The sequence below is a fragment of the Maniola hyperantus genome, chromosome 15 (genome assembly GCF_902806685.2).
Source record: "Maniola hyperantus chromosome 15, iAphHyp1.2, whole genome shotgun sequence".
Lineage (NCBI taxonomy): Eukaryota > Metazoa > Arthropoda > Insecta > Lepidoptera > Nymphalidae > Maniola > Maniola hyperantus.
In genome coordinates this window covers 13,136,204-13,159,163 of record NC_048550.1, presented here as the reverse complement: position 1 = coordinate 13,159,163, position 22,960 = coordinate 13,136,204, and the positions used below count along the sequence as shown (strand labels likewise).

The following is a 22,960-nucleotide window of genomic DNA, read 5'->3' as shown; positions in this document are numbered from 1 at the left end:
AAGAGACATTAAGTTAGAACAGAAAGTGGGTTCAAGGGTTATCACAATTAGATTGTTGACTGGCTACTTAAATTCAGTGGCAAGCATATTGAAGAAATTTTGTTATCGTAGTCTGGGGTTCAATCCCGGGCATACACCTCTAATTTTGCTGAGTTATGTTTTTAGGGTTCTGTACCTCAAAAGGAAACACGGAACCCTTATAGGATCACTTTGTTTGTCTGTCTGTCAAGAAACCTACAGGGTACTTTCCGTTGACCTAGAATCATGAAATTTGGCAGGTAGGTAGGTCTTATAGCTGACCTTCGGGGAAAAATCTGAAAACCATGAATTTGTGGTTACATCACACACAAAAAAATTGTGGTCATGAACTAATAATTAGTATTTTCAATTTTCGAAGTAAGATAACTATATCAAGTGGGGTATCATATGAAAGGTCTTCACCTTTATGCATCATAGTTTTTGAATTATCGTGTAAAATGACGAAAAAATACGACTGTAGTACGGAACTCCTTGGCCGGTTTTTTTTCAGGTACAAGTTAGCCCTTGACTGCAATCTCACCTGGTGGTAAGTGAAGATGCAGTCTAAGATGGAAGCGGGCTAACCTGGAAGGGGTATGGCAGTTTTTAATAAAACCATGCCCCTTACGGTTTCTACGTTTCTAACGGCACTGCTTTGCCGAAACTGTGGTAACTAGACATGGTCGAAGCCTCTCACCAGACCAGACCAGAAATTTAGAAATTATAAAATTTGAAACCCCTGCCAGGAATCGAACCCGGGACATCCCACTTATAAGACCACTGCGCCAGTTGTGCCTTTCGTCAAGATAACTGTAGAGATTTTTGATTAATGTTTTTTTAAGCTCTTTCTAAGGATTAAAAAATAGGCTACCGGTCTTGTTCAAGTGGACACTTGGGTTTGAGGGGCAGTTCTGAAGTAGTATTTACTTAATTCTGAACAGTAAGATACTTCCCACCCAACAACTCCCATCGGCGGTGTTCCCTCTAGATTATAACATGGGGTTATTCAAGGGGCGGACCAACAAATTCCTAAAAGGCCGGCAACGCATCGGCGGCTCCTCTGGTGCTGCAAATGTTCATGGGCGGCGGTAATCACTTAACATCAGGTGACCCGCCTGCTCGCTTGCTCGCTATTAAAAAAAAAAAAAAAAAAAAAACTTAAGCAAGTATTTACTTAGTAAATAATTTAGAATTACAAAACTATCAACTCAGTCCAGTCTGTCCAGTGTATTTTGCCAAAGAAGAAAAACATTTTTATATTATAAAAACTAGTAAGTTGATAATAATTTTAATACAATTTTACTTCTTTATAGAAATACTAGCTGATGCCCGCATGGCGGACCACAACTTTGGACAGGTGGATTTAGGCTTTTAAAAATCCGGTAGGATCTTCCGGGATAAAAAGTAGCCTATATCACTCTCCAGGTCTTTACTATACCCATGCAAAAAATCAAGTCGATCCGTTGCTCAGTTGCGATGTGATTGAAAGACAAACCAACAAACAAACACACTTTCACATTTATAATAGGGGTAGTGATGTATATTTTTGTAAAAAAAATCCAAAAACTACTTGAAAAGCAGAACATACTACACAAACAGAAATAGTTATTTAAGTACTTAAGTAACTTAAGTACTTATTAAGTAATTATTTTATTCTACTACCTACTTCATTTTTAAGTTAGTTGTAAGTACATAATTTGACCATACCTTTAAAATCAAGAAAAATTATGAATGAATGAATGATGCTTGTACACCAAAAAAGAAATACAAACAATAAAATAAACCTGTTGTAGGCACCTAATTTTACTTCATAGTAAAATTAGGTGGGTACAACGGGTGGCCTTATCGTTTTGAATGATCTCTACCAGATGGCAGACAACCACATAGTTTTGATAAGAACCTCAATAGCAATAGGACTATGATTGAATTTTTATACTTACTCCAAGTTGGATATGGTCATAAGTTCATAATCAGTACTTTACAATAATCTGAGTTGCATATCTTATGGGTAGTAAATAGATAAACAGACTGACTAACATATCAACATAGCTAAAATCACTGGTCTAGAAACTCAAGATTTGCATATAGATTTTATTTAAAACTTTCTTATGCTTGCGACTTCGTCCGCGTGGACTACACAAATTTCAAACCCCTATTTCACCCCCTTAGGGGTTGAATTTTGATGCCTAAGTCATAATAGCGATCTGCATGCCAAATTCCAGCCCGATCCGTTCAATAGTTTGAGCTGTACGTTGATAGATCAGTCAGTCAGTCAGTCAGTCACCTTTTCCTTTTATATTTTTAGACATTGACCACCCAATAAGAAAAGAAGAAGAATAATTTTCATCACTCGGGACGAGTAGGTTGTGTATTTATTCTATTTGTTTATTTGAGAAAAAATTGGAAAATTCTTGATACTTACAGAAAAATCTTTAACATCAAGGTCCACACTTTCTACGATATCTTTGATAGAAGAAATACCAACACTGCCCGGGGCACAAAAAATTCTCTTCACTAAAGGAGATTCAGCGAGTTTCCAACACAACGCGTGTTCCCGACCTCCGCTACCAATCACCAGAACGTTTTCAGACATTATCTTTAAAGTAAATCACACTAAATAATACAAAAACTACAAAAAGAACACTTGTTTATCAAATTATGCCGCGTGTTTATATACGAAAAATTTACAAAGTGTAATATCAAAGCAGTGGTATATATTTCTAATTATAGTACTGCATTAATGTTTTAGCACTTAACAAAGTTTTTAATTAAAAATAAGCATTTTATTTTAATTAATTTTAACACAACCACCCCCAATATCCGTAAACTTTAAAATGACGTTTTGATTTTATTTGATTGACGGCGACGCAATGGATCAAGATCCATATCGAGATCAATAATTATTACAATCTCAATTGTTCTGATTGGCTGAATTTGTGCGATTCTTGTTGCAAAAATGCATTGTAGCCAATAGTGAGCGAGCATTAACCAATCAGAGATGATTGCGATCGTGACATTGTAGCTGTCATTCTCCCGCAATCGCGCAGCAGAAAAAAAAGGTTAGCAGAGTTAGAAACTTTGAAGATGATCTTTGGTACAGTCAAACAGGGTAACTTTAGAAACATTATGATGTCATTTGTGTTGAACAATGGTTGAACTAGGGGTTGAACATTACAAAAATTATATGTTTTTTAAAATATTTTAATGAAAATATCCAAAAAGGTACAGATAGACAAGCTATTAAATATCATGCTTGTTAACATGCTATGCTATTTAATAGCAAACTCTCTGTGTTTGCCAGTGTAGCATGTAGTGAAAAGAGGCCCTGCGCCAGAACTGAATAAAATCATCCTTTTGTTTGGAATGCAAGAAGGCGTCCAAAAATTTGATTTTCAAAAATTTGGGTTCGTGATCTTGTGATTAGCTAGAAGTGAAAAATTTGAAGCAACGATTCGATTGCAGGTAGGCTATTCGGACTATTCAAAGAAGATCAAAGGGGACACTTGACGACAACGTTAGTTCTGATTTTCGCCACTCGCTAAGAGAGCCTTGTCCATCTTGTCGCACTATAGGTAATTCACCAAAATATTTACCACCGAGTACCTACTATTTTTACGTAGGATATTCACAGAGTACAGCATTGCTAACTTTAGAATTTCATTTCAGTATAGGCTAGGCTAGGCTAGCTAGGTAGTATTTGGTCGAAAAATAATGCTTTGGAGCTAGAAATGAGCATGTCTATCTGTACGTTAAAACTTGAAGCTAGCTTTATCTACATACCATAATATGTATTTTGTAATAGACCTACCTATTTAGATCGACCCGGATCGACCGAAAAAACTAAAATTAAATGAGGGCGCTACTTTCGCTCTTGTAGCACCATAAGCACCAAGTATATAGTAGATAATCACCATGCACAGTACATACATGTATAGTACATAAGCACCATGTACTGTACATCCAACAAAATCACAACAATGTACGCGGAGTTCATGGTCTGTGATGAATGACAGTTGGCAGTTGGCACAAAATTCAATATGGCGATTTCTGTCATTTTCCTGTGACGGTGATGCTTGTTCATTGTGTAAAAAAATATTTGTGTTTTAAATAAAATGGCTGACACCGGTCTCCGAATGAATTTCGCCGCATTGAAGAGGGCAGATCCATATGCAAGAGAAATAATTGACAGTGCTACCCACGTCGCACTATATACTTTCGAAGAGAACGAATGGGAGAAAACGAACATCGAAGGTGCTTTGTTTGTGTACAGTAGAAATGGTGAACCTTACCACAGTTTGGTGATAATGAACAGATTAAATACGAATAATCTCATCGAGCCCGTTTCTAAAGGTATCGAATTGCAATTAAAAGAGCCATTCTTATTATATAGAAACGCCAAGTGTCGCATTTACGGCATATGGTTTTATGACAAAGACGAATGCGTTAGGGTGGCCACGAAATTGAATTCTCTAGTTAAAACACCCAGCGAGATGCCCCAGAATCCAACGTACACAACCCCAGCGAAGGCGACCGCTCCGGTAGACATATTTAGCATGCTGAGCAAGGCTCAAGACGATTTTAATTCTACGAACGGGATGGCGAATAAAAATGACACAACACCGTCGCGGGCGCCCGACATGGCATCACAAAGTGTGATGGATTTCTTCGCTAAGGCGGGGAGTGGCGCGGCGGCACAGATGCCTGCAGTGTCCTCTCTTCCATCTCCAGGGATCTTCGGGCCGCGGCCCACAGACGTGCGAGAAGGCCCACTCCTCCTGCAAAGGCTAATGAGCAACCCGGCACACTCTGTGGAGCATATAGAGAAACAGCAGCGCTCAGTCACGCCACAGGATGCACTGAGTGCAAATGGCAATGCATCTATAGATCCGGTCATGAGGCAGAATAGCTCTTTCCAGTTAAAGTCTACTCCCATCGAGAAGCAAAACCCGCAGCGAATGAGTCTCAAGAAAATACAGCTCGATTGTATAGACACAAATGGACCTAATCCATTAGAGAGCGAACTCAACCTGATGCACATCTCTTCGCCGAAGCCCACTTCTCCACTAGCCTCATATTTGAATCAATCTCAGGAAATGGGGCATCCAGTGGGCTCCTTTAACGGTGGTAAGTTAGAAGAAGTCGCAGGTGTTTATCCAATTATTAATTCACTAGCGAACCAACAGAAACCGGCTCTGATGCCGCCTACAATGTTCACAGCCTCACCAGGAAACGAAATTCAGGCTTCCCCTGAGCCTCTGACTAGGAATCAGCTTCTTCAAGCTTTCAACTATCTCCTCAAACATGATGCCGACTTTGTCAACAAGTTGCATGAGGGTTACGTAAAATCGTTTTCAGAAAAAGCTTTCTCTGTTTCATAAAATTCATTCTTAGTGGACAATCCGCTGATGTCGCCAGTGGTATTTAATGTACAGTTGTAATTTGAAGTATAAATCCTCTAAAAATGTTTAGAACTATTACTTTTGTAGTGAGTTGTTTGGACAGAGTATTTTTAAATAAGTTTTAAACCTTTGACAGTGTCATTTAAGTCTGTATAAAGAATGAATTTTGGTGACTTGATCTGATGATAAGTCACATAAATGTGTGACAGGAAAGCTATTTGTGATATTTATATTGGCTTCATAGTTTTACTTGAATGGCCTTGTCCAGGTTTTCTATTCTATTGTGAAATGATTGCTGTACTGTATTGACAATATTGAATATTGATACGAATTGTTACAGTACATATATTTTTTTTACTTGTTTTACCAAATTACTCACATAATTATCTTGGTAGATGCGAGAATTAATAGATTTCAATTACAGCTATATCATGCTTGGGATATAGTCTATAATTTAAGTCTAATATTTCTGGAGCAAATTAAAATATTTTGATTTTGAATTCAGAACATAGTGTTGTGAAAAGTGATACTAACTAAACACAATTTTGTGCTGTAAAAGTATGACTAAATCTCCATTATAATTGATAACTAAAGACACCTAATTAATAACAAATTCCTGAAAGGCCTGCAACACCTTGGCGGTTCCTCTGGTGCTGCAAATGTTCATGGGGGGCAGTAATCACTTAACATCAGGTGATCTGCCAGCTTGTTTGTTTGCTATTTTCATTAAAAAACATGCAACATATTTTTAGGGTTCTGTGCCCCAAAAGGAAAAACGGAACCCTTATAGGATCACTTTATTGTCTGTCTGTATGTCTATCAAGAAACCTAGAGGGTACTTCCCGTTGACCTAGAAGCATGAAATTTAGCAGGTAGGTAAGTCTTATAACAGACATAAGGGGAAAAAACCTGAAAACCGTAAATGTGTGGTTACATCACAAAAAAAATTAAAATGTGTTTGTGAAAAAATATTAGTATTTTCAACTTTCATTTCAAAGTAAGATTACTATACCAAGTGGAAAGGGCTTACCTGTACATTCTAAAACAGTTTTTTTTATGCATAATAGTTTTTGATTTATCATGCAAAATGTAGAAAAAATATGTCTGTAGTACGGAACCTGTCCGCGAGTCTGACTCGCACTTGGCCGGTTTTATCATTTTATACATACTTAGTTTAGCATAAACATGATAATATATTTTCAACTTTTGATAAATACATTGAATTTCGAAAAATAAGGACATGATTTTGACTATTTGTATTGTATTTAAGATAGGTACCATATGCAATTTTTTTTCTATTTCTTTAATATAATATAAATAAATCTTTGATTTTCTATACCAAGTAACCAAACTTTGATAACTTATTATAAACCATTTCTTCCTTGATAAGTAAAAACTTGAAGTTTTAAAATCTTTCTTCTACTTAAAACTCCACTATGCTCCTGCGCTGTAAACTTAATGCTAAATTTATTAGTGATATTATCATTGATTATTTAACATAAACATCATCTTCTTATCTTCTCAATTAACTACATACCTGCAAAAATAGCTTCAACCTTTTTTGCTGCAAACCATTTTTTTTTTAATAACCAACCACATTTGTGGCTTCAGTATCAATTGTTATTATTGTTTGGTAGTTATATATTATTATGCTGATTTTGATTAACCATAGGTATATTTAAGTAACTAGGTAGGTACAAAAATATTCTGTATGGAAAATATATTTAAAAAAAACTACAAAAATATGGTTTTCAAGGCCTTCTGTCAATTTAGATTTCAAGCATTATTTTAATTTAGCTAGTTTGTACCTAATTTTATTATTTTACTATGTATAAATATTACAAGCAACAATGAAATTTAAATATATTGTCTACATTTTTATAGATGATGGAGCAGAAGTATATTTCTAACATGGAATCTTCAAAAGAAAATCCAATGGTAGTATTTTTTCTGATAAGAATCACATTACAAACATCCAATGCAGTGCAAACCCTACCGTTTGCACTATTGTCGTACCTACTCCTAGCACAAGCTTTACCCTTAGTTGGTGGGGAAAGCGGAATGATAGTCATAATTAACATGGCTAAAATTCTTTTTTTTTAAAAGTGGTGTCCTATTTTTGTAATGTTGTTTCTTAAAAAATACTACTTCAACATTTTGAAACAAATCAATTGTTATGTGTTGAAAATGTGTTTCTGCCCTTTGTTTAAAAAAAAAATTGTTTCATTTAGGTGACTAATTCTATTGTACACAATCTCTAAACTAAACTGAAATGACAGGTGTAAATCTACTGTTATTCCTTTCATAATGCTCTGTGCAAAAAAGGATATCCACTAGATTTAGACCTGTGTCAATTTAGTTTAAAAATTGTGTACAAAAATTAGCGACATTGGTACCAATTCTCTTGTAAACCATCTACAGTGCGACAAGACTATCTTGGCGCGTAGCGAAAATCGGAACTAACGTTGCCATCAAGTGTCCCCTTCGTTCTTGTTTGAATATTCTAAGCCTTTGTTCTCCAACAGCGCCCCCCTGTCAATGTCATTCAAGTGCCAAGAGAGCCTTATCGCACTGTATATGAACTAAACTATTTTAGTTTAGAAATTGTTCACAAATATCTAAACTAAACAAAATTGATAGATCTAAAATGTAGCACTATCCTATTCACAATTTGCCTTGCGGAAAAGAATAGCACTACTTTTAGACTTATCTATTTAGTTTAGATATGAATGGAACTGATTCTGAGCACACCTAGATTTTAGAGTATTCACATCCTCTTCTTACTAATGTAATATGAAAAGGACAGACACAGTTTGACAGTTCTAAATTTAATTTAGACCCGTCAAACCGCGTGACTTAAGCTGCCAGTCGCGAGCCTACTGTTTAAATTTGTAGCGTGCACTAAAATTTAGAATCTTCAAATGTAAAATTAATGTTCCGTCCCGTTTTAGCAATATTAAAAGGAAAAAGATGCAGATACTCTAAATTTAGTTTAGAGAAAGATAACAGAATCGGCGCCAAATGTGCCACCAAATTACCACCTTTTGTAACTTAGTATCTAAATCCATCTTATAAGATCTTAGTAATTTGTACCTGTATGAGAAGTGTAAATGATAAAGCTAAATATCTTGCTTAAGGCCCAAGACACGGGTCTGCCGGCGAAATTCAAATTTAATTTGGTTTTTCACAATTTGTAGTTTACAAAAGTGTGTTGTGAGTAGCTCACGTCAAACTCATTATTTTGACTAATTTCTTAAACTGGACACTTTTAAGTAAAGATTTTCATATAAGCCTGTAAAGATGATACTGCTAGGGGCTCAATTTGAATGCCATAAGCCTACTTTGTCGTATTAGTTCACAAAACCAAATTAAATTTGAATTTCGCGGGTAGACCGTGTCTTCCACCCACGGGACTCTGGAGCTATTGAACACAACTGAGATTTTAGATTATTTTAACTTTGGCAGCCTATGAAAAAAATTGTACTTACCCAAATTGATTTTTATAAATACTAGATGATGCCAGATTTCGTCCGTATGGATTCAGGTTTTTAAAAATCCTGACGGAATGTTTCTGATTTTCAGGGATAAAAATTAGCCAGGGAATAAATTGCTTCAGGATGCAAGCTATCTCTGCACCTACCTTTCATCAAAATAGGTTAAACGGATGGGCTGTGAAAAGATAACTGATTAGACAGACAGACATTTTCGCATTTATGGTATTAGTATAGATTTTGATAAAGGCTCCCATATATTGAAGAAATTACAACTGTTTATAAAATTACGGCATCAATAATAAGTATATTACATTGTATAAAATGTTTTGTAGAATCCCGATTTAAATTGGAACAAAATATTCCAAAATCCAAAGTAGTGGCAAATTAAACATTTCACTTGATTCATTTGTTTGAGTTTAATTTAAATGACCTTAACTAGTATACTTATGGAAATATAGTAGGTAGGTACGGTAGGCGGCAGAAAATATTGTACATTGACCTTTAGAGATTTCGTAGAGCGTTGTCTCTATCGTTGAGACCGACAAAACGTCACATAGGTAGGTATGAGTGACAGAGACAACGCTCTACAAAGCCGAAATCTCATTCTAAAGGTCGATGTACATTATTTCTTGTCGGCTACTGTACACCGAACTTGAGAAAGAGTTTGGCTTCGTCTCTGTTTTTTGTCGGTCTCAACGACAAAGACAACGCTCCACTATCTTTTTCTAAAGGTCAAGGTTAAAAAGTTACTGATTTGACTAGTTGTCAAATACTAAGGATCCGAGACATGGTCGCTATTATGTACCTATAGCACATAACGTATAACTGAGTAGGCTCGGTAGTGGAGCGGTTCAGATTGGGTGACAGCTGTTATACAATACCTAAAGTATAAAGTTGACAAATTACCGAGCTCTTGCATCACGCAATCGCACCGCTCCACTACCGCAGGAACCTATTCAGTTACCTATGCGACATGCATTATACCCTGTAACTATGGGCCCATAGAAAGCATCACTCAGCGGGCTAGCAAAATGTGAAGCCAGGAATAAAATAAACCCAGGCAAACAGTTAATTTAGTTGAAGAAATGAAATAAAGACATATTTTTTAAATCGATTTAATATTTCTATATTACAAATCGCTTTTGAACTTTTAAACAACCAGTCGAGACCAGAAAATTGTCGCACAATTTTCATTTTTTTTAACATTAGACACGAAAATGTCAATTGTCTACTTAGAAATACAGTGAAATGTTCAGAGATGGGCCATTCGAAATAGTTCATTTTCACAAAAATGTGTAAACAGTGACATTTTTAAAATAATAGCAGTTTTTAGGGACTGAATTATCGGTATTTTTTCATAGCGTTACCGAAGTACCGGTAATAATACCGATACCTAAAGATTATTTAATACCGGTAAAAGTAACAATATTCCGGTAATAGGTACTAGTAATTATATGCCTAGAGTAATATGCTAGTTTGTACACGGCATCGTTAGCTATACAGATTATTGCCTAAAGATGCCGTGTACAAAGTAGCATCTTCGCTCGACGCATATTTTTCTGTTAAGTACATGACGTTAATTCATGTTGGTATACCGCTACAATTAACGTCATCTTTTTAACGTAACAACGAAATGTTTTGGTAGTTTTTAACGTTAACAATTTAGTGGTAACCGTCTCTGATAGCAGGTCCCTCATGCAAATTAGGCTTTAGACCGGCCGCATTGTACCAGTTTCTATCAGAAAAAAATCGACGCACGCCGAATGCCACAGATCTGCTCATACATTTTGTACTAAACACCGCAGACTTAGGGTGAGATCTATAGAGCGCACTCTGCCTTAGCCTAGACTTAAGACAGAGTTAAAACGAGACAATTTGGCACTGATTCTGAGCACAACCTAATTTTAGAGTGTTCGCATGCTCATCTTACTAATGTAATATGAAAAGGACAGACACAGTTTGACAGTTTTAAATTTAATTTTTAGATGGTAAAACCCGTGATTTTAGCGCGCAGTCGCGAACCTACTATTTAAATTTGTATTTTGCACTAAAATTTAGTCTTTAAATGTGAATGTGATGTTCCGTTCCTTTTTTAGCATTAGTAAAAAGAAAAGGATGCAGATACCTAAATTTAGTTTAGAGAGAGACTAGAGAATCGGGGCCATTGTATATCTCTCACATAAATCTGTCTCGTTTTAACTCAATCTTAAGTCTGAGCAAAGTCAAAGTGCGCTCTATAGATCTCAGCTTTAGAATGTTGCCGGATCGGAAGTGCGCTTTTAATGTTCTCAGAGTAAGTGGGACAGGAGAGAGTTTCTGGCAATATACGGCCGACCTTAGTGCTAAAAAGTAACTTCTCACACTGGTTTTATATTTACATAGTAAATATACAGTAATAATTCACGTAGGGCAAGTACCTATGTACAATAGGTAAGCAGTAAGTACTTATTAAGACGAATGTGAAAAAAAAGGTTTAAACAAAATATTAGAAAAAACCCATTTACATTAAAGAATAGTTTTCATCAATAATGCATAATTAAATAATAAATGCATGGTACATGGGTAGGTAGTTACATTTGATTCCGTTTAATTATTGCTATATTATAATCATTGAAAAATAATTCCTTTTTTGTTCAATTGTGCTATTTGTCGTGATAATAAGCGTTTTACTTTTATATAAAAGTTTTACAAAATGTATTTTATCAATATTTGTTAGCCCTGAGTTTGGAATTTAAGAATTTGTAAATTTTCATCTAAAGGCTCATCCACACCTGCGCACGCGCACGAATATAACGCGTGTCGTAAGAACAATGTGGACGTGTCCACAAGTAGTTTGCGAGCGGTTCGCGTGCATTTTGTACAAGTCACGGCGTGCACATATTCCTGAGTTTCCGGAAGCGAGTACAAACATAATCCATACTAATATTATAAATGCGAAAGTGTGTCTGTCTGTCTGCTAGCTTTTCACGGCCCGTCCGTTTAACCGATTTTTAAGAAATTTGGTACAGAGATAGCTTGCATCCCGGGAGGCTTTTTATCCCGGAAAATCAAACAGTTCCCACGGGATTTTTAACAGCCTAAATCCACGCGGACGATGTCTCGGACATCATGTAGTATTATTATAAGCGTTGGCGACATGTAGGTACTTGCGTATAGAGGCAATGATGCGGCGTCCATTGACGATCGTAGCGCGTCGTGTGCACGGTTGGTGCGCGTGCGCAAGTGTGGATCCACCTTCAATATGGCGTTGATTTTAAAAATGAAATGACAGTTATTACATCGATTAAATTACTTATTGCTGCTTGAAATTTAGAACCATGAATTTTATAAATCTTAAACACAGTTTAAAGGAAATGGTAGAATTACATAAACATAGGTACCAAATTGGTCGTGAAATCAAGTTTCAAAATAGCCTAACGGCGATTACGCACTGCACTTCGGTGAATTTGCACCAAAAAACATCAAACGTAAATTGTGATTGGTTGACATCGTATATGCGACGAATCTCTCATGACTTGTTGAATTTATGTACGCACTGCAGAAAAACGAGTAAATTCTTTGACAGATTTTAAGATTTGTTAAAATGTCAATCTCTTCAACAAATTATGAAACGCAGCAGTTTGATATAGTTACGTAAGTGAAAACAGAGTTTTCAACATGTTTTTATGTATAGTCCGTACAAAATGATTTCACACTCGCCATTTTTGTCAACTGTCATGTAAAAAGTTACGGTTCACCTTTAAAATGAGGACTAAAATCATACTTTTAACATGAGATTTGACACGTAAAGTAAAAATAGCGCGCGAGAAGTCATTTCTTACGCATTATGAGTGAATGTTTCGCCAGTGCAAACTCACTGGATTTTTTGGATAAAAATATAACAGTAAACAAATGCTTTTTTTCTACATTATTTCTTGTTAGGTAGGTAGTTCAAAGTAAAACAGAAAATTGATATTTTTATTTTAATCTCACTTAGTAAACAAATCACCCTGTGACTCAACAGTGGAGCATTTGATATGCTAAAGAAAAAACTATATTTACATGAACGCTTCGTTTCTCAAAACATTCGTTACCTATGCTATTAATGTTATAATAATATGAATAAATATATATAGGATGCATATTGCATGCAAATTATCAAGAATAGTGGTTTTGCCGATTACTGTAGTACTTCTCTTTACACAATGTTCCCAGAGGAAAAAGAAATAGTACTTCTTTAAGGCCAGTAAAATTTAACTAAGACTAAATTTGTGTACAGCTGAAATACCAAGATTGCCGAAAACTTTACCGTGATTGGTTCGAGCTTAAATTCGTATTCGTATATTTTATATTGGGTTCAGACTACAATAATACGAGTAAAACAAATTCAATATGGTTTGAAGTCATAGTACCTATACTTATAAACAAGTAGTTTAAAGTTTTCAAAAATACCCCGACTGGGGTTTGCACTGCATCTTTTTAGCCCGTACAGTGTGACAAGGCTCTCTTGGCACTTGAATGACATTGACAGGGGGGCGCTGTTGGAGAAGAAAGGCTTAGTATATTCAAACAAGAACAAAGGGGACACTTGACGGCAACGTTAGTTCCGATTTTCGCCACGCGCCAAGATAGCCTTGTCGCACTGTAGTTCCACGATTGTTGCCGTTGCCATGTAAAGACATCAGTTAAGTTTTCTCAATAGCTGTCATAATAGGCATTTTATAAAAGCTTTTGAATTTTTTCAAAGCCTTTTATTACAGCAATACTTTAATTGAAATTAATTTTATTAAAGTTTAATGTCTTGAGAATGTCATGGATGTTTCTCGACAAAAAAAACTAAAATCTTAAGGATTTTTGATGTTACAGATTTCTAAGGCGATCTATATAGCGCACTCTGACTTAGCTTAGACTTAAGACAGAGTTAATACGAGACAGAGCTATATCTCTCACATAAATCTGTCTCGTTTTAACTCAATCTTAAGTCTGAGCAAAGTCAAAGTACGCTCTATAGATCTCAACATAAGAATGAACATGCGCAGATTAGAATTCAGAATGCAATAATATTACATTAATGTCACAATTGAAACCTTTTTTACCTAGTAGAAACTAGAATGCAGAACGAATTTTGGTCATCTTCACTTCATAGTCTTATCTGTCCTATCCCTAGACAGTCGAAGCCAGAAGATCGCGAAAGAGGTCCTGAATTAAACGAAGGTTAAGTAGGTGAAGCTGAATGAAGCAAATGTTCTGGCAAAGCCTTTAAAAAAAACATTCAGTCCGTAGACAATTTAGTTTGTTAGTTTAAACATGACTGATTATAATTATTCTAGCTTTTACTATTTAAACTGGGTTTTAGGTGTACCATTTTATACAATACATATGTGAAGTCTAAAAGAGACATTTCAAACATAGTTATATGTATAACATGCATTATAAATTATCTAACAGTTTACTAACAACGCTTTTTATTATTGCTATATACAAAGTTGTATTTATACATTTTTATACATACTAACTTAACCTGGCTTAAAAGTATATTTCACCCTAGTTCCGTGGAAACAAGGATCAGAATAGCTTACACAAGTATTGACTAAAGTATAATTGCATTAAATAATGGTGCGATCTAAGGAGCAAGTTTAAATAGCGTTAATTAGTAAACTATAGTACGCGACACTTGCGGGACGCCCCGCACACCCACACAGCCCCCGCGCTAGCCCCGTGCGGGATAGCGCGGGTGAGTGAGGCGTCCCATCGCCTCATACCCCGATTGCCATCTCGACCTGTCGCGTACTATACATAGTTTGTAGCTGATTTGGTTTTTGATTTTTTGTACATGGTAGTTCGGAGTTCCATAGTATAATGGATACATTTTGAGATCTAACTCGCCATTTTAGCTCTACGTGTCAACTGTAATGTCAAAAGTACGGTTCACCTTTAAAATAAGGACTAAAATCGTACTTTTGACATAAAATTTGATTTTAAAAAGTTAAAGTGGCGCGTGAGGAGTTAAATCATTATCATAAAGGGAACGATTTGTGTTTTTCCAAACAAAACAAATTAAGTGAAAGTAGAAAAGTTTTCAGAAAAGCACAAATCGTTTACATTCTTTTTTAGAAACAAAAATAATTTACAAGAATTCAAAACTTCAAAACTGAAAAATATAAAGGTTCTATAAAAATTAGGACTTGTTTGTAATTCCATCGGGGTAAAACAATTTTTGGATTAACATAAAATAATGCATTCTGTACTTTCCGGCTTAAACTTCCAATGCGTAATATATTAAATTATAGGAAACATATTCAGTGTCAGTTTATTTCTTGACATGTACACGCTTAGGATTAAGCATAAAATTATCCTACTTCCATATAAAAATGTAAAAAGCAAATATACATCTCATTACCTTTCTACCTCATGTCATTTCCATGGACTGTATTCTATACATTTTTGGTCCTTCGAGCCGGATAAACAGCAAGATATTCAGTCAAATACAGTACAAAAATGTTTACAGTTGTCACTTAAATTTATGATATGCCAGAGTCTAAAGAAAATGAGTTTTCAATGTCCTATGGAAGCAAATAGTCTGAGATTAATTCTGAGAAATAATCTTTTAGTTTATATTTTTAATATTAAAAATAAATTAACCAGGGTCTACTTTTACTAGCGTATACCTATTTTATTTTTTAATATAATACGCATTTTAAGCTTTATGGTAGTGGATATTTAATATCTAGTGATTATTTTCAGGTGGGGTAAAAGTTATTGCATTTTAACGTTGATTAAAAATAAAAACAAAAATTGCATTTTTGACATGGACTAAAAAAGTCATAAGAAAATTTCGCTATGAATTATTATTTATCAACTTAATTAATTTTTGACTAAATGATTTCAAATAACATTTGAAATTTGAACACTTGAAACCTGTTCTCTCCATAATATAACAAAAAAATGCTAGATCAGATTTTAATATATCTAGTCCGGTAGTTTATAGATTATAAACTTAATTGACAGTTCTAAAAGTATTGCCAACCATAGTGACAAGGTTCAGAAAGTTAAGATGGCGCCCGCATCTGTCATTCTAGAATTAGAAAACTAAATTAAAAAATTTACGATAAAAGGGGACTTTCGTTAATTTTAATTTCGAATCCCATATTTTAAGAACATAACATCTGCAAAACTGCAAACAATTTTTTTTACAAAATATTCCCAATTTCTACTTACTAAATGATCAAGACTTTATAAGAATTGGAAAAAATTGAATGAAAAATTTCAATTAGTAAAATTATTAATACCCCATGATATTGATATATTTTCCCTAACTTATTATGGGGGAAATATATCAAGAGTTTTGATAAAATAACATGCACAAAACTGCAAACAATTTAAAAAAGAAATATCAACAATTCCATGTTATTGTAAATGATCAAGTTTTTTAAGATTTAAAACAAATTAACTGAACAAATGAAAGTTTGATTTGGCAAATATTGACCGAATGAAAGTTTGATTTGGCAAAATAGACCAAATGAAAGTTTGATTTGGCCAAATACACAAAATTTATGGAGAGTACAGGCCGTAACGGTGCTTTGGATTGGACGTCTATACGCTACTCTTAAAAACATCTGATATAGAAAACAGCCGTCTTACTCTACGCGGTACGCGCGAAAGAGACGCACATATTATACAAAGTCCTGATATTAACAGGGTGTTTCAAAACCCACCCAACAACCCTACAATCGTAGGTGACTTATAATATACTGCCTAAGTATATTACTTATTATAATTATTTATACACTAATCACTGTATATTTTAAAACAAAACTTTATTTAACTATATTAAATCTATATGTATAGTTGAATAGAAGCGCTGGAGGACCTAACGAGTGAAAATAATAATAAATAGGATCCGAAAGCGCTACGGCCTCCTCAATTTGTACAAAAGCCGGTATTCATCTGAAAGAAAGAGATGGCAAATTACTTTCTCTGTCACATAACATGGAGGGTTCTGTACTACAGTCGTATTTTTTCGACATTTTGCAGAATAATTCAAAAACTATGACGCTTAAAAATAAATAAAAATCTGTTTTAAAATGCACAGGCGAAGCCCTTTCATATGATACCCCACTTGATATAGCTATTTTACTTCGAAAATTGAAAATACTAATTATTAGTTCATGACCACAATTTTTTTTTTTGTGATGTAACCAAAAATTCAAGGTTTTCTGATTTTTCCCCGAATGTCTGCTATAAGACCTACCAACCTGCCAAATTTCATAGGTTTCTTGACAGACAGATAGACAATAAAGTGATCATATAAGGGTTCCGTTTTTCCTTTTGAGGTACGGAACCCTAAAAAGAAATAAAATAAAATAGTATACTCACGCGTCGCTACCAGAGGCGATGCAAATGTAGGTTGCGCGAGAGCACGGAGCGCACGTCGTGCGTGAAACGCAACGCGTCCAGCACCGGTAGGAGGTTGAGTAACGCCACGTCCAGGGGGTCCGAGAACCAGGACTTTATTGGTATTGCGTTATCTGAAAACAAATATACACTTTTTAATTTGCAATCTACTACTATTAGAAACTTACTAGCTCATGCCCGCGACTTCGCGTGGACTACACAATTTTCGAACCCCTATTTTACCCCCTTAGGGGTTGAATTTTCAAAAATCCTTTCTTAGCGGATGCCTACGTCATAATAGCTATCTGCGTGGCAAATTTCAGCCCGATCCGTCCAGTAGTTTGAGCTGTGCGTGCGTAGATCAGTTAGTCAGTCACCATTTCATTTTATATATTTAGACTACTACTAGTTTACTATTGTAAACTGCAAATGAGGATTTAGCACAATTTTATTACTTGGGAGGGAGAAACAGCATTTTATATTGCCTAGGGAGAACGATTTTGCACTAGTATATTAATTGGGTAAGAAAACAAATATTACCCACAGATTTAGCACTATTGTATTACCTGGGAAGGAGGATATTATAACTCATATCACGTGGAAAGGGGGATTTAACACTATTAGCCGGGAAGGAGCATTTAGTACTATTATATTACCGTGAAAGGAGAATTCACCACTATTAAGTTTATTACTTGTGACGAAAATTTCAGCACTATTATATTATTTGGAAAGGGAGATTAGTACTTACATTACCTAGGAAGGAGGATTACTATATTACTGAAGAACTAAAATATTACTTAGCAAGGAGGATTTAGAACTATTGTATCAAATAATTTCCTAGGGAGGAGGATTTTGCACTATTATATACCTGGGACTTGGGAGGCAGACATGCAATATTACCTGGGAAGTCCCGGTAGGCGCCGGGCGAGTTGTCGAGGATAAACACCCTGTTGAGGTCGTCGCATATCGACGACAGGTTCTTTGTGTACGAGCCGTGCTCTGCCGTGCAGTGTTGTCTGCAAATTTATATTTATAATACGTAAGCATTTATTTACTACCAGATAATGCCCGCGATTTCGTCCGCGTGAATTTAGTTTTTTAAAAATCCAATAGGAACTCTTTGCTTTTTTGGGACGTAAGCTACCTCTGTACCAAATTTCATATGTAAATTGGTTAAGCAGATGGACCTTTAAGAATTCTGTGGGAACTTTTTGATTTTCCGGGATAAAAAGTAGCCTATGTTTGTTCACAGGCTGTAAGCTAAATCTGTACCAAATTTCATTTAAATCGAATAAACTGCTGGGCAGTGAAAAGCTTGCACACAAACAGACACACTTTCGCATTTATAATATTAGTATGGATAGTGATTGAATGTTTTAGATCTGCCTCCTATTTGGGAGCTTGGGGTACTGGATGGATTTGGCTTTTGAATGGAGATAGCTGTTACCCTGACTTAGCACTGGCTACTTTTTATCCTGGAAAATCAACGAGGGATTAAAAATACTATATCCATCAGCTAGTAAGATCATAAAATACCAGCTTAGTAGACTGATGTAATCGAAAAACACGCTACGGGCAGGCTCTTCTTCTTACCAGGCAGCCACCTGGCCAGAGGCAGGTTACCTGTAAAACCGTCTCCGCAGGATCCCCCTGCCGTTGTCCAGCTTGTCGGCCACAGCTGCACCGTAGATCTCCATGGACGCCGTGAACACCACCAGCTCATACCACTGCGATACCTGACATTCAACAGCTTAGTTTAACCCTATACTTCCCAACATCCCATTATTATACTATGTCATAAATCAAATCTTTACTATAAAAAGGAAAGCTGACTGACTGACTGATCTATCCACGCACAGCACAAACTACTGGACAGATCAGGCTGAAATTTGACAGATAGCTACAATGACATAGACATTTGCTAAGAAACAATCTTTGAAAATTCAACAAGGGGGTAAAATAGAAGTTTGAAATTTGTGTACCTAGTCTATGTAGTCAGCCATAAATGTCATCATGTGCAGGTGTTAATTATACTTACAATATCTAGAAAATAGTCGACATGCGGCCGTTTGTGCACAAAGAATCTAACAGGATGCTTGTCTATGGTGACTTTGAGCACGAAGTCGGGCGGAGTGCCCGGCTTGACGGTGGGCCGCAGCATCGCGTCGTGGTGCGAGTGGATGAGCGTCTCGTCCAAGTCCAGGACTAACATTTTTCTTTTGACTAGACCTGGAACCAAGAAAAGGATACTTTAAGGAATGAAGTAAATAGCAATCACAGAATCATCGAGCCCCCTCTATAATCGAATCACACCCATATTTGTTTGTTGTGGGCTCTTCTCAGACTTGGGCGCGTTTGGAACGCTCGTAGATTTAGTTTTAAGTTTTGCGAAATAATTATTATCACCACTATATCATACAAATCCAACAACTGACAATTAATAAAAAGATTCCGACGAATTGAGAACCTCCTCCTTTTTTGAAGTCGGTTAAAAAGAGTAATTTATTACCTATTTTGAATAAATCATTTGACTTCGACTTTATTATAATTAATGTGAAAGTGTGTTTGCTTGTTGGTTTATTGGTTTGTCCTTCAATCATGTTGCAACAGAGCAACAGATGTGAGTCTAAGTAATTATCAGCTAGTAGAAGATAATATATTCATCCTTTACTTCTGTAGCCACAAACATTATTGGATAGCTTGTATCCTAAGAAGGTACATAGTCTATATTTTTTATCCCCGAAGATAATTTTAAATACCTAAATCCACACAGACGTGAGTCTAAGTTATCAGCTAGTAGAAGATAATTATATATTCATCCTTTACATCTTGGGTGGAATCTGTTTTCCAGAAGATAAAAGAAGGTAGCCACCTACATTGTTCTCTATTGGCAACTAGCTGCCCCGGCGAACTTCGTTCCGCCTAACAGTCGATTCAAATGTTTTAAATTTTTCTCTCCGTAAGAACCATCCTCGCACTTCAAGGAATATTATAAAAAAAGTATTCGCGAAACGGTTCAGCTGTTCTCGAGATTTGCGATCAGCAACACATTAAGTGATTCATTTTTATATTATAAATAGATAGAAGAATAGATTGGACAAACATTTGGAAGACTCAAAGCACTTCTGATATAGACGCATCAGCGAAAGCTGGTTAGTCTATTAAAAATAATAATAATAATAATAACCTTTTTGTTGGTATCCATTATTGGTTACTATTCAACAAAATAGTTTTATTACTTTATAGTTTTAGTATTAGTTAGAAAACGTGTTTTGATAGATTTTCAATGACCTAATAAAAGTTTATAATACAAATATAAAAACAATAAGATGACACAAATGTGATTTTCCTGGTAACTACTGGTTCATACATTTTATCCTCATATAAAAACAAGTATTTTGTCATAATATTGCACTTGTAAAGAATTCTAAGAAATAGAATGAGTTTTATTATTTAAATACCCTCTTAGAATAAAATCCCCTTTAAGGAGGCTCAGTTGCAGACTAGTCAAAATTGTGAATCTGCCATTTCATCATCATCATCAACTCATTCCCAGCTCACTATAGATCACGTCTCAGTACGAGAAGTGTTCAGCCATAGTCCACCATGCTAGCCAAGTGAGGATTGGCAGACTTGACACACATTTGAGAACATTATGGAGAAATCTCAGGCATGCAGGTTTCCTCACGATACGCGATGTTTTCATTCACAGTTGAAGAAAGTGATAGTTAATTGCTTCACATCCAAAAAGTTAAGAGGTACATGCCCGGTATTGAACCCCATGCACTCCTGAATAGAAGGGAGTCTGAACCATTGTCCTATCACAGCTCTTTATGAATGCAAAATCAATTTCGTGACGATTAACTATGGTAAATGGTAATACACACTGAAGCAAACTTACAGGTCTGATCTTGAATAGGTCTATGAAATATAGAAGTAAATTTGGGAAATTCATGCCTTTTTTTCTAAACTTTACCATGATTGTTATACCACTATGATAAAGTTATGAAGAAGACATTTTAATAGAACTAAATAACTTGGTACTAAAAATACAAATCTTTTATTACATACTGATTTTCAATTTATGTATAAGCAAAATTAGTAGGTACTAGGTATATAAACAAACTCAACTTGTTCAACGCAACCCAATAAATAAAATGCAAATAATGTACCTACTTGCAACTTTGCAAATAGTTGCAGTTTTTAGCTGGCATATGAGATATAATATATGGACCTTTTAATGAATGTTTCTTTTAAGCTACTCTACATATTGTGCTGAGTAAATAATTATTCTTTTTGAATATCAGGTTATTTATATACTTAAATAGACTACAGTATTTTGAAGCTATCAAGTTTTTGATTTGCTTAAGTTAAACAATTTGCTAATTTCATATAACACTTGTTTATAATCTGTTTAGTAAGTTATCACCTCAACATGAAGAACCAGGCATGTAGTACAAACAAAAATAGGAATTTGTATACACATTTGCTGGCCATATGTTACGGTGTTAATTTGTATGTATTTGTTGAGAAAAATGACTAGTTTATTGGTGAAAGGGTACAACATAGATACTGCTAAAAATAGACAAGGATGTAACTGATAACGTGTTCGTACGTCCGCGATAACTGTTTACTGTCGCAAGTCTTGCGATTTTTTGCAGCTTTACTGATAAAATCTATTCGTACTTACTCAGCCTGTGTCGAGAAACGGGAGAGAGTGGATAAATTTCATATTTGACGGACTGGTATTGAGCCAACTGAAAAGCAAACGCCACGTGAGACACATTACTCGTAAATACATGTAAATTTCACGAAACACCACCAAATACATCTATATTTACCGCTCGATATTGCTTTCTAAACATATAACAAAAACAACTCCATACTTTGGAAGCGATTAGCATGAACGCGCGAAGGCCCATTTGCAATTGTTTCAGCATTTGAAAAGTTTATGAAACGATTACTAATATACAGGAACCGTGAGTATTAAATAACAATGGACCCAAAGAGATCATTGACGGCGTAATTCAAAACAAATTCAACGAAACGGAAACCGAGTGCCGAAAACGTCTAACCGCCATGACATAATCGACCCAAATCACCCAAATCTCGTACCATGGATAAAATTGCTCTTTCCTACTTTCTTTTCGTCTAGGTACGTTTTCTGTGTTTCTTATCATTTTGTCTGTGGTTTTTAGTGATGTATTGAAAACTCGACTCCGAGATATCAAGTCGATTTTTATAGACCTGAATGTGCGGTAAGCTTTATATTTTAAGGCGAAGTTCTTCACGGTTTTCACTGAGCCTAAAGGTTCGTACGCACCTGAGCGGCGCGGCGCGGCGCTTCAGTCCGACTGCAGAACGCGTCACCTCAGGCCGCTCGACGGTGCCTACCGCACTACAACTTCAGTACGCGGCACCTCGCGTCACTTGCGCGTCACTTTTATACCCGTTCGCGTACGAGCGCGAAGCGCCGCGCCGCGCCGCTGGGTATGTCGCACTAGCGTCACTGCACTGCGCGTCGCTTCGCTGCGCTTCAAAATATTCTCTCCAGCCGTGCCGCGCGGCAACGCGCGGTGAAGCGCTGTGCAGCGCCGCTCTAGTGCGATATGCGCCATACAAAATGATAGAAATGATATTTTGAAGCTCTGTGCCGCGACGTGCAGCTCGCTGAAG

At 35.8% G+C, this 22,960-nt stretch overlaps 3 protein-coding genes across 4 annotated transcripts in view; 1 reads left to right on the top strand and 2 right to left on the bottom strand.

The window, feature by feature from the left end:
* Gart (trifunctional purine biosynthetic protein adenosine-3 Gart) overlaps positions 1-2,847 on the bottom strand; it is a 39,932-nt gene extending 37,085 nt beyond the window's left edge. For both annotated transcript variants that reach the window (XM_069503595.1, XM_034975976.2), the window contains exon 1: positions 2,441-2,847. In XM_069503595.1, coding sequence (XP_069359696.1) covers positions 2,441-2,611 — 171 coding nt within the window. In that variant the 5' untranslated portion in view covers positions 2,612-2,847. The remainder of the gene's footprint in view (positions 1-2,440) is intronic.
* Positions 2,848-4,033: 1,186 nt separating this feature from the next.
* Positions 4,034-9,312, top strand: DCP1 (decapping protein 1). The gene has a single exon (XM_069503643.1). It carries the CDS (start codon positions 4,131-4,133, stop codon positions 5,394-5,396), a length of 1,266 nt encoding a protein of 421 aa, XP_069359744.1. The 5' UTR covers positions 4,034-4,130; the 3' UTR covers positions 5,397-9,312.
* Positions 9,313-12,859: 3,547 nt separating this feature from the next.
* Dd (CTD nuclear envelope phosphatase 1-like protein dullard) lies at positions 12,860-22,383 on the bottom strand. Its single transcript, XM_034975989.2, has 7 exons — positions 22,126-22,383; positions 21,975-22,041; positions 19,323-19,513; positions 18,908-19,020; positions 18,185-18,300; positions 17,267-17,418; positions 12,860-16,837 (listed from the first exon to the last, which is right to left on the bottom strand). Exons 1-6 carry the CDS (start codon positions 22,222-22,224, stop codon positions 17,273-17,275), a joined length of 732 nt encoding a protein of 243 aa, XP_034831880.1. The 5' UTR covers positions 22,225-22,383; the 3' UTR covers positions 12,860-16,837; positions 17,267-17,272.
* Between the last annotated feature and the right edge of the window lie 577 nt (positions 22,384-22,960).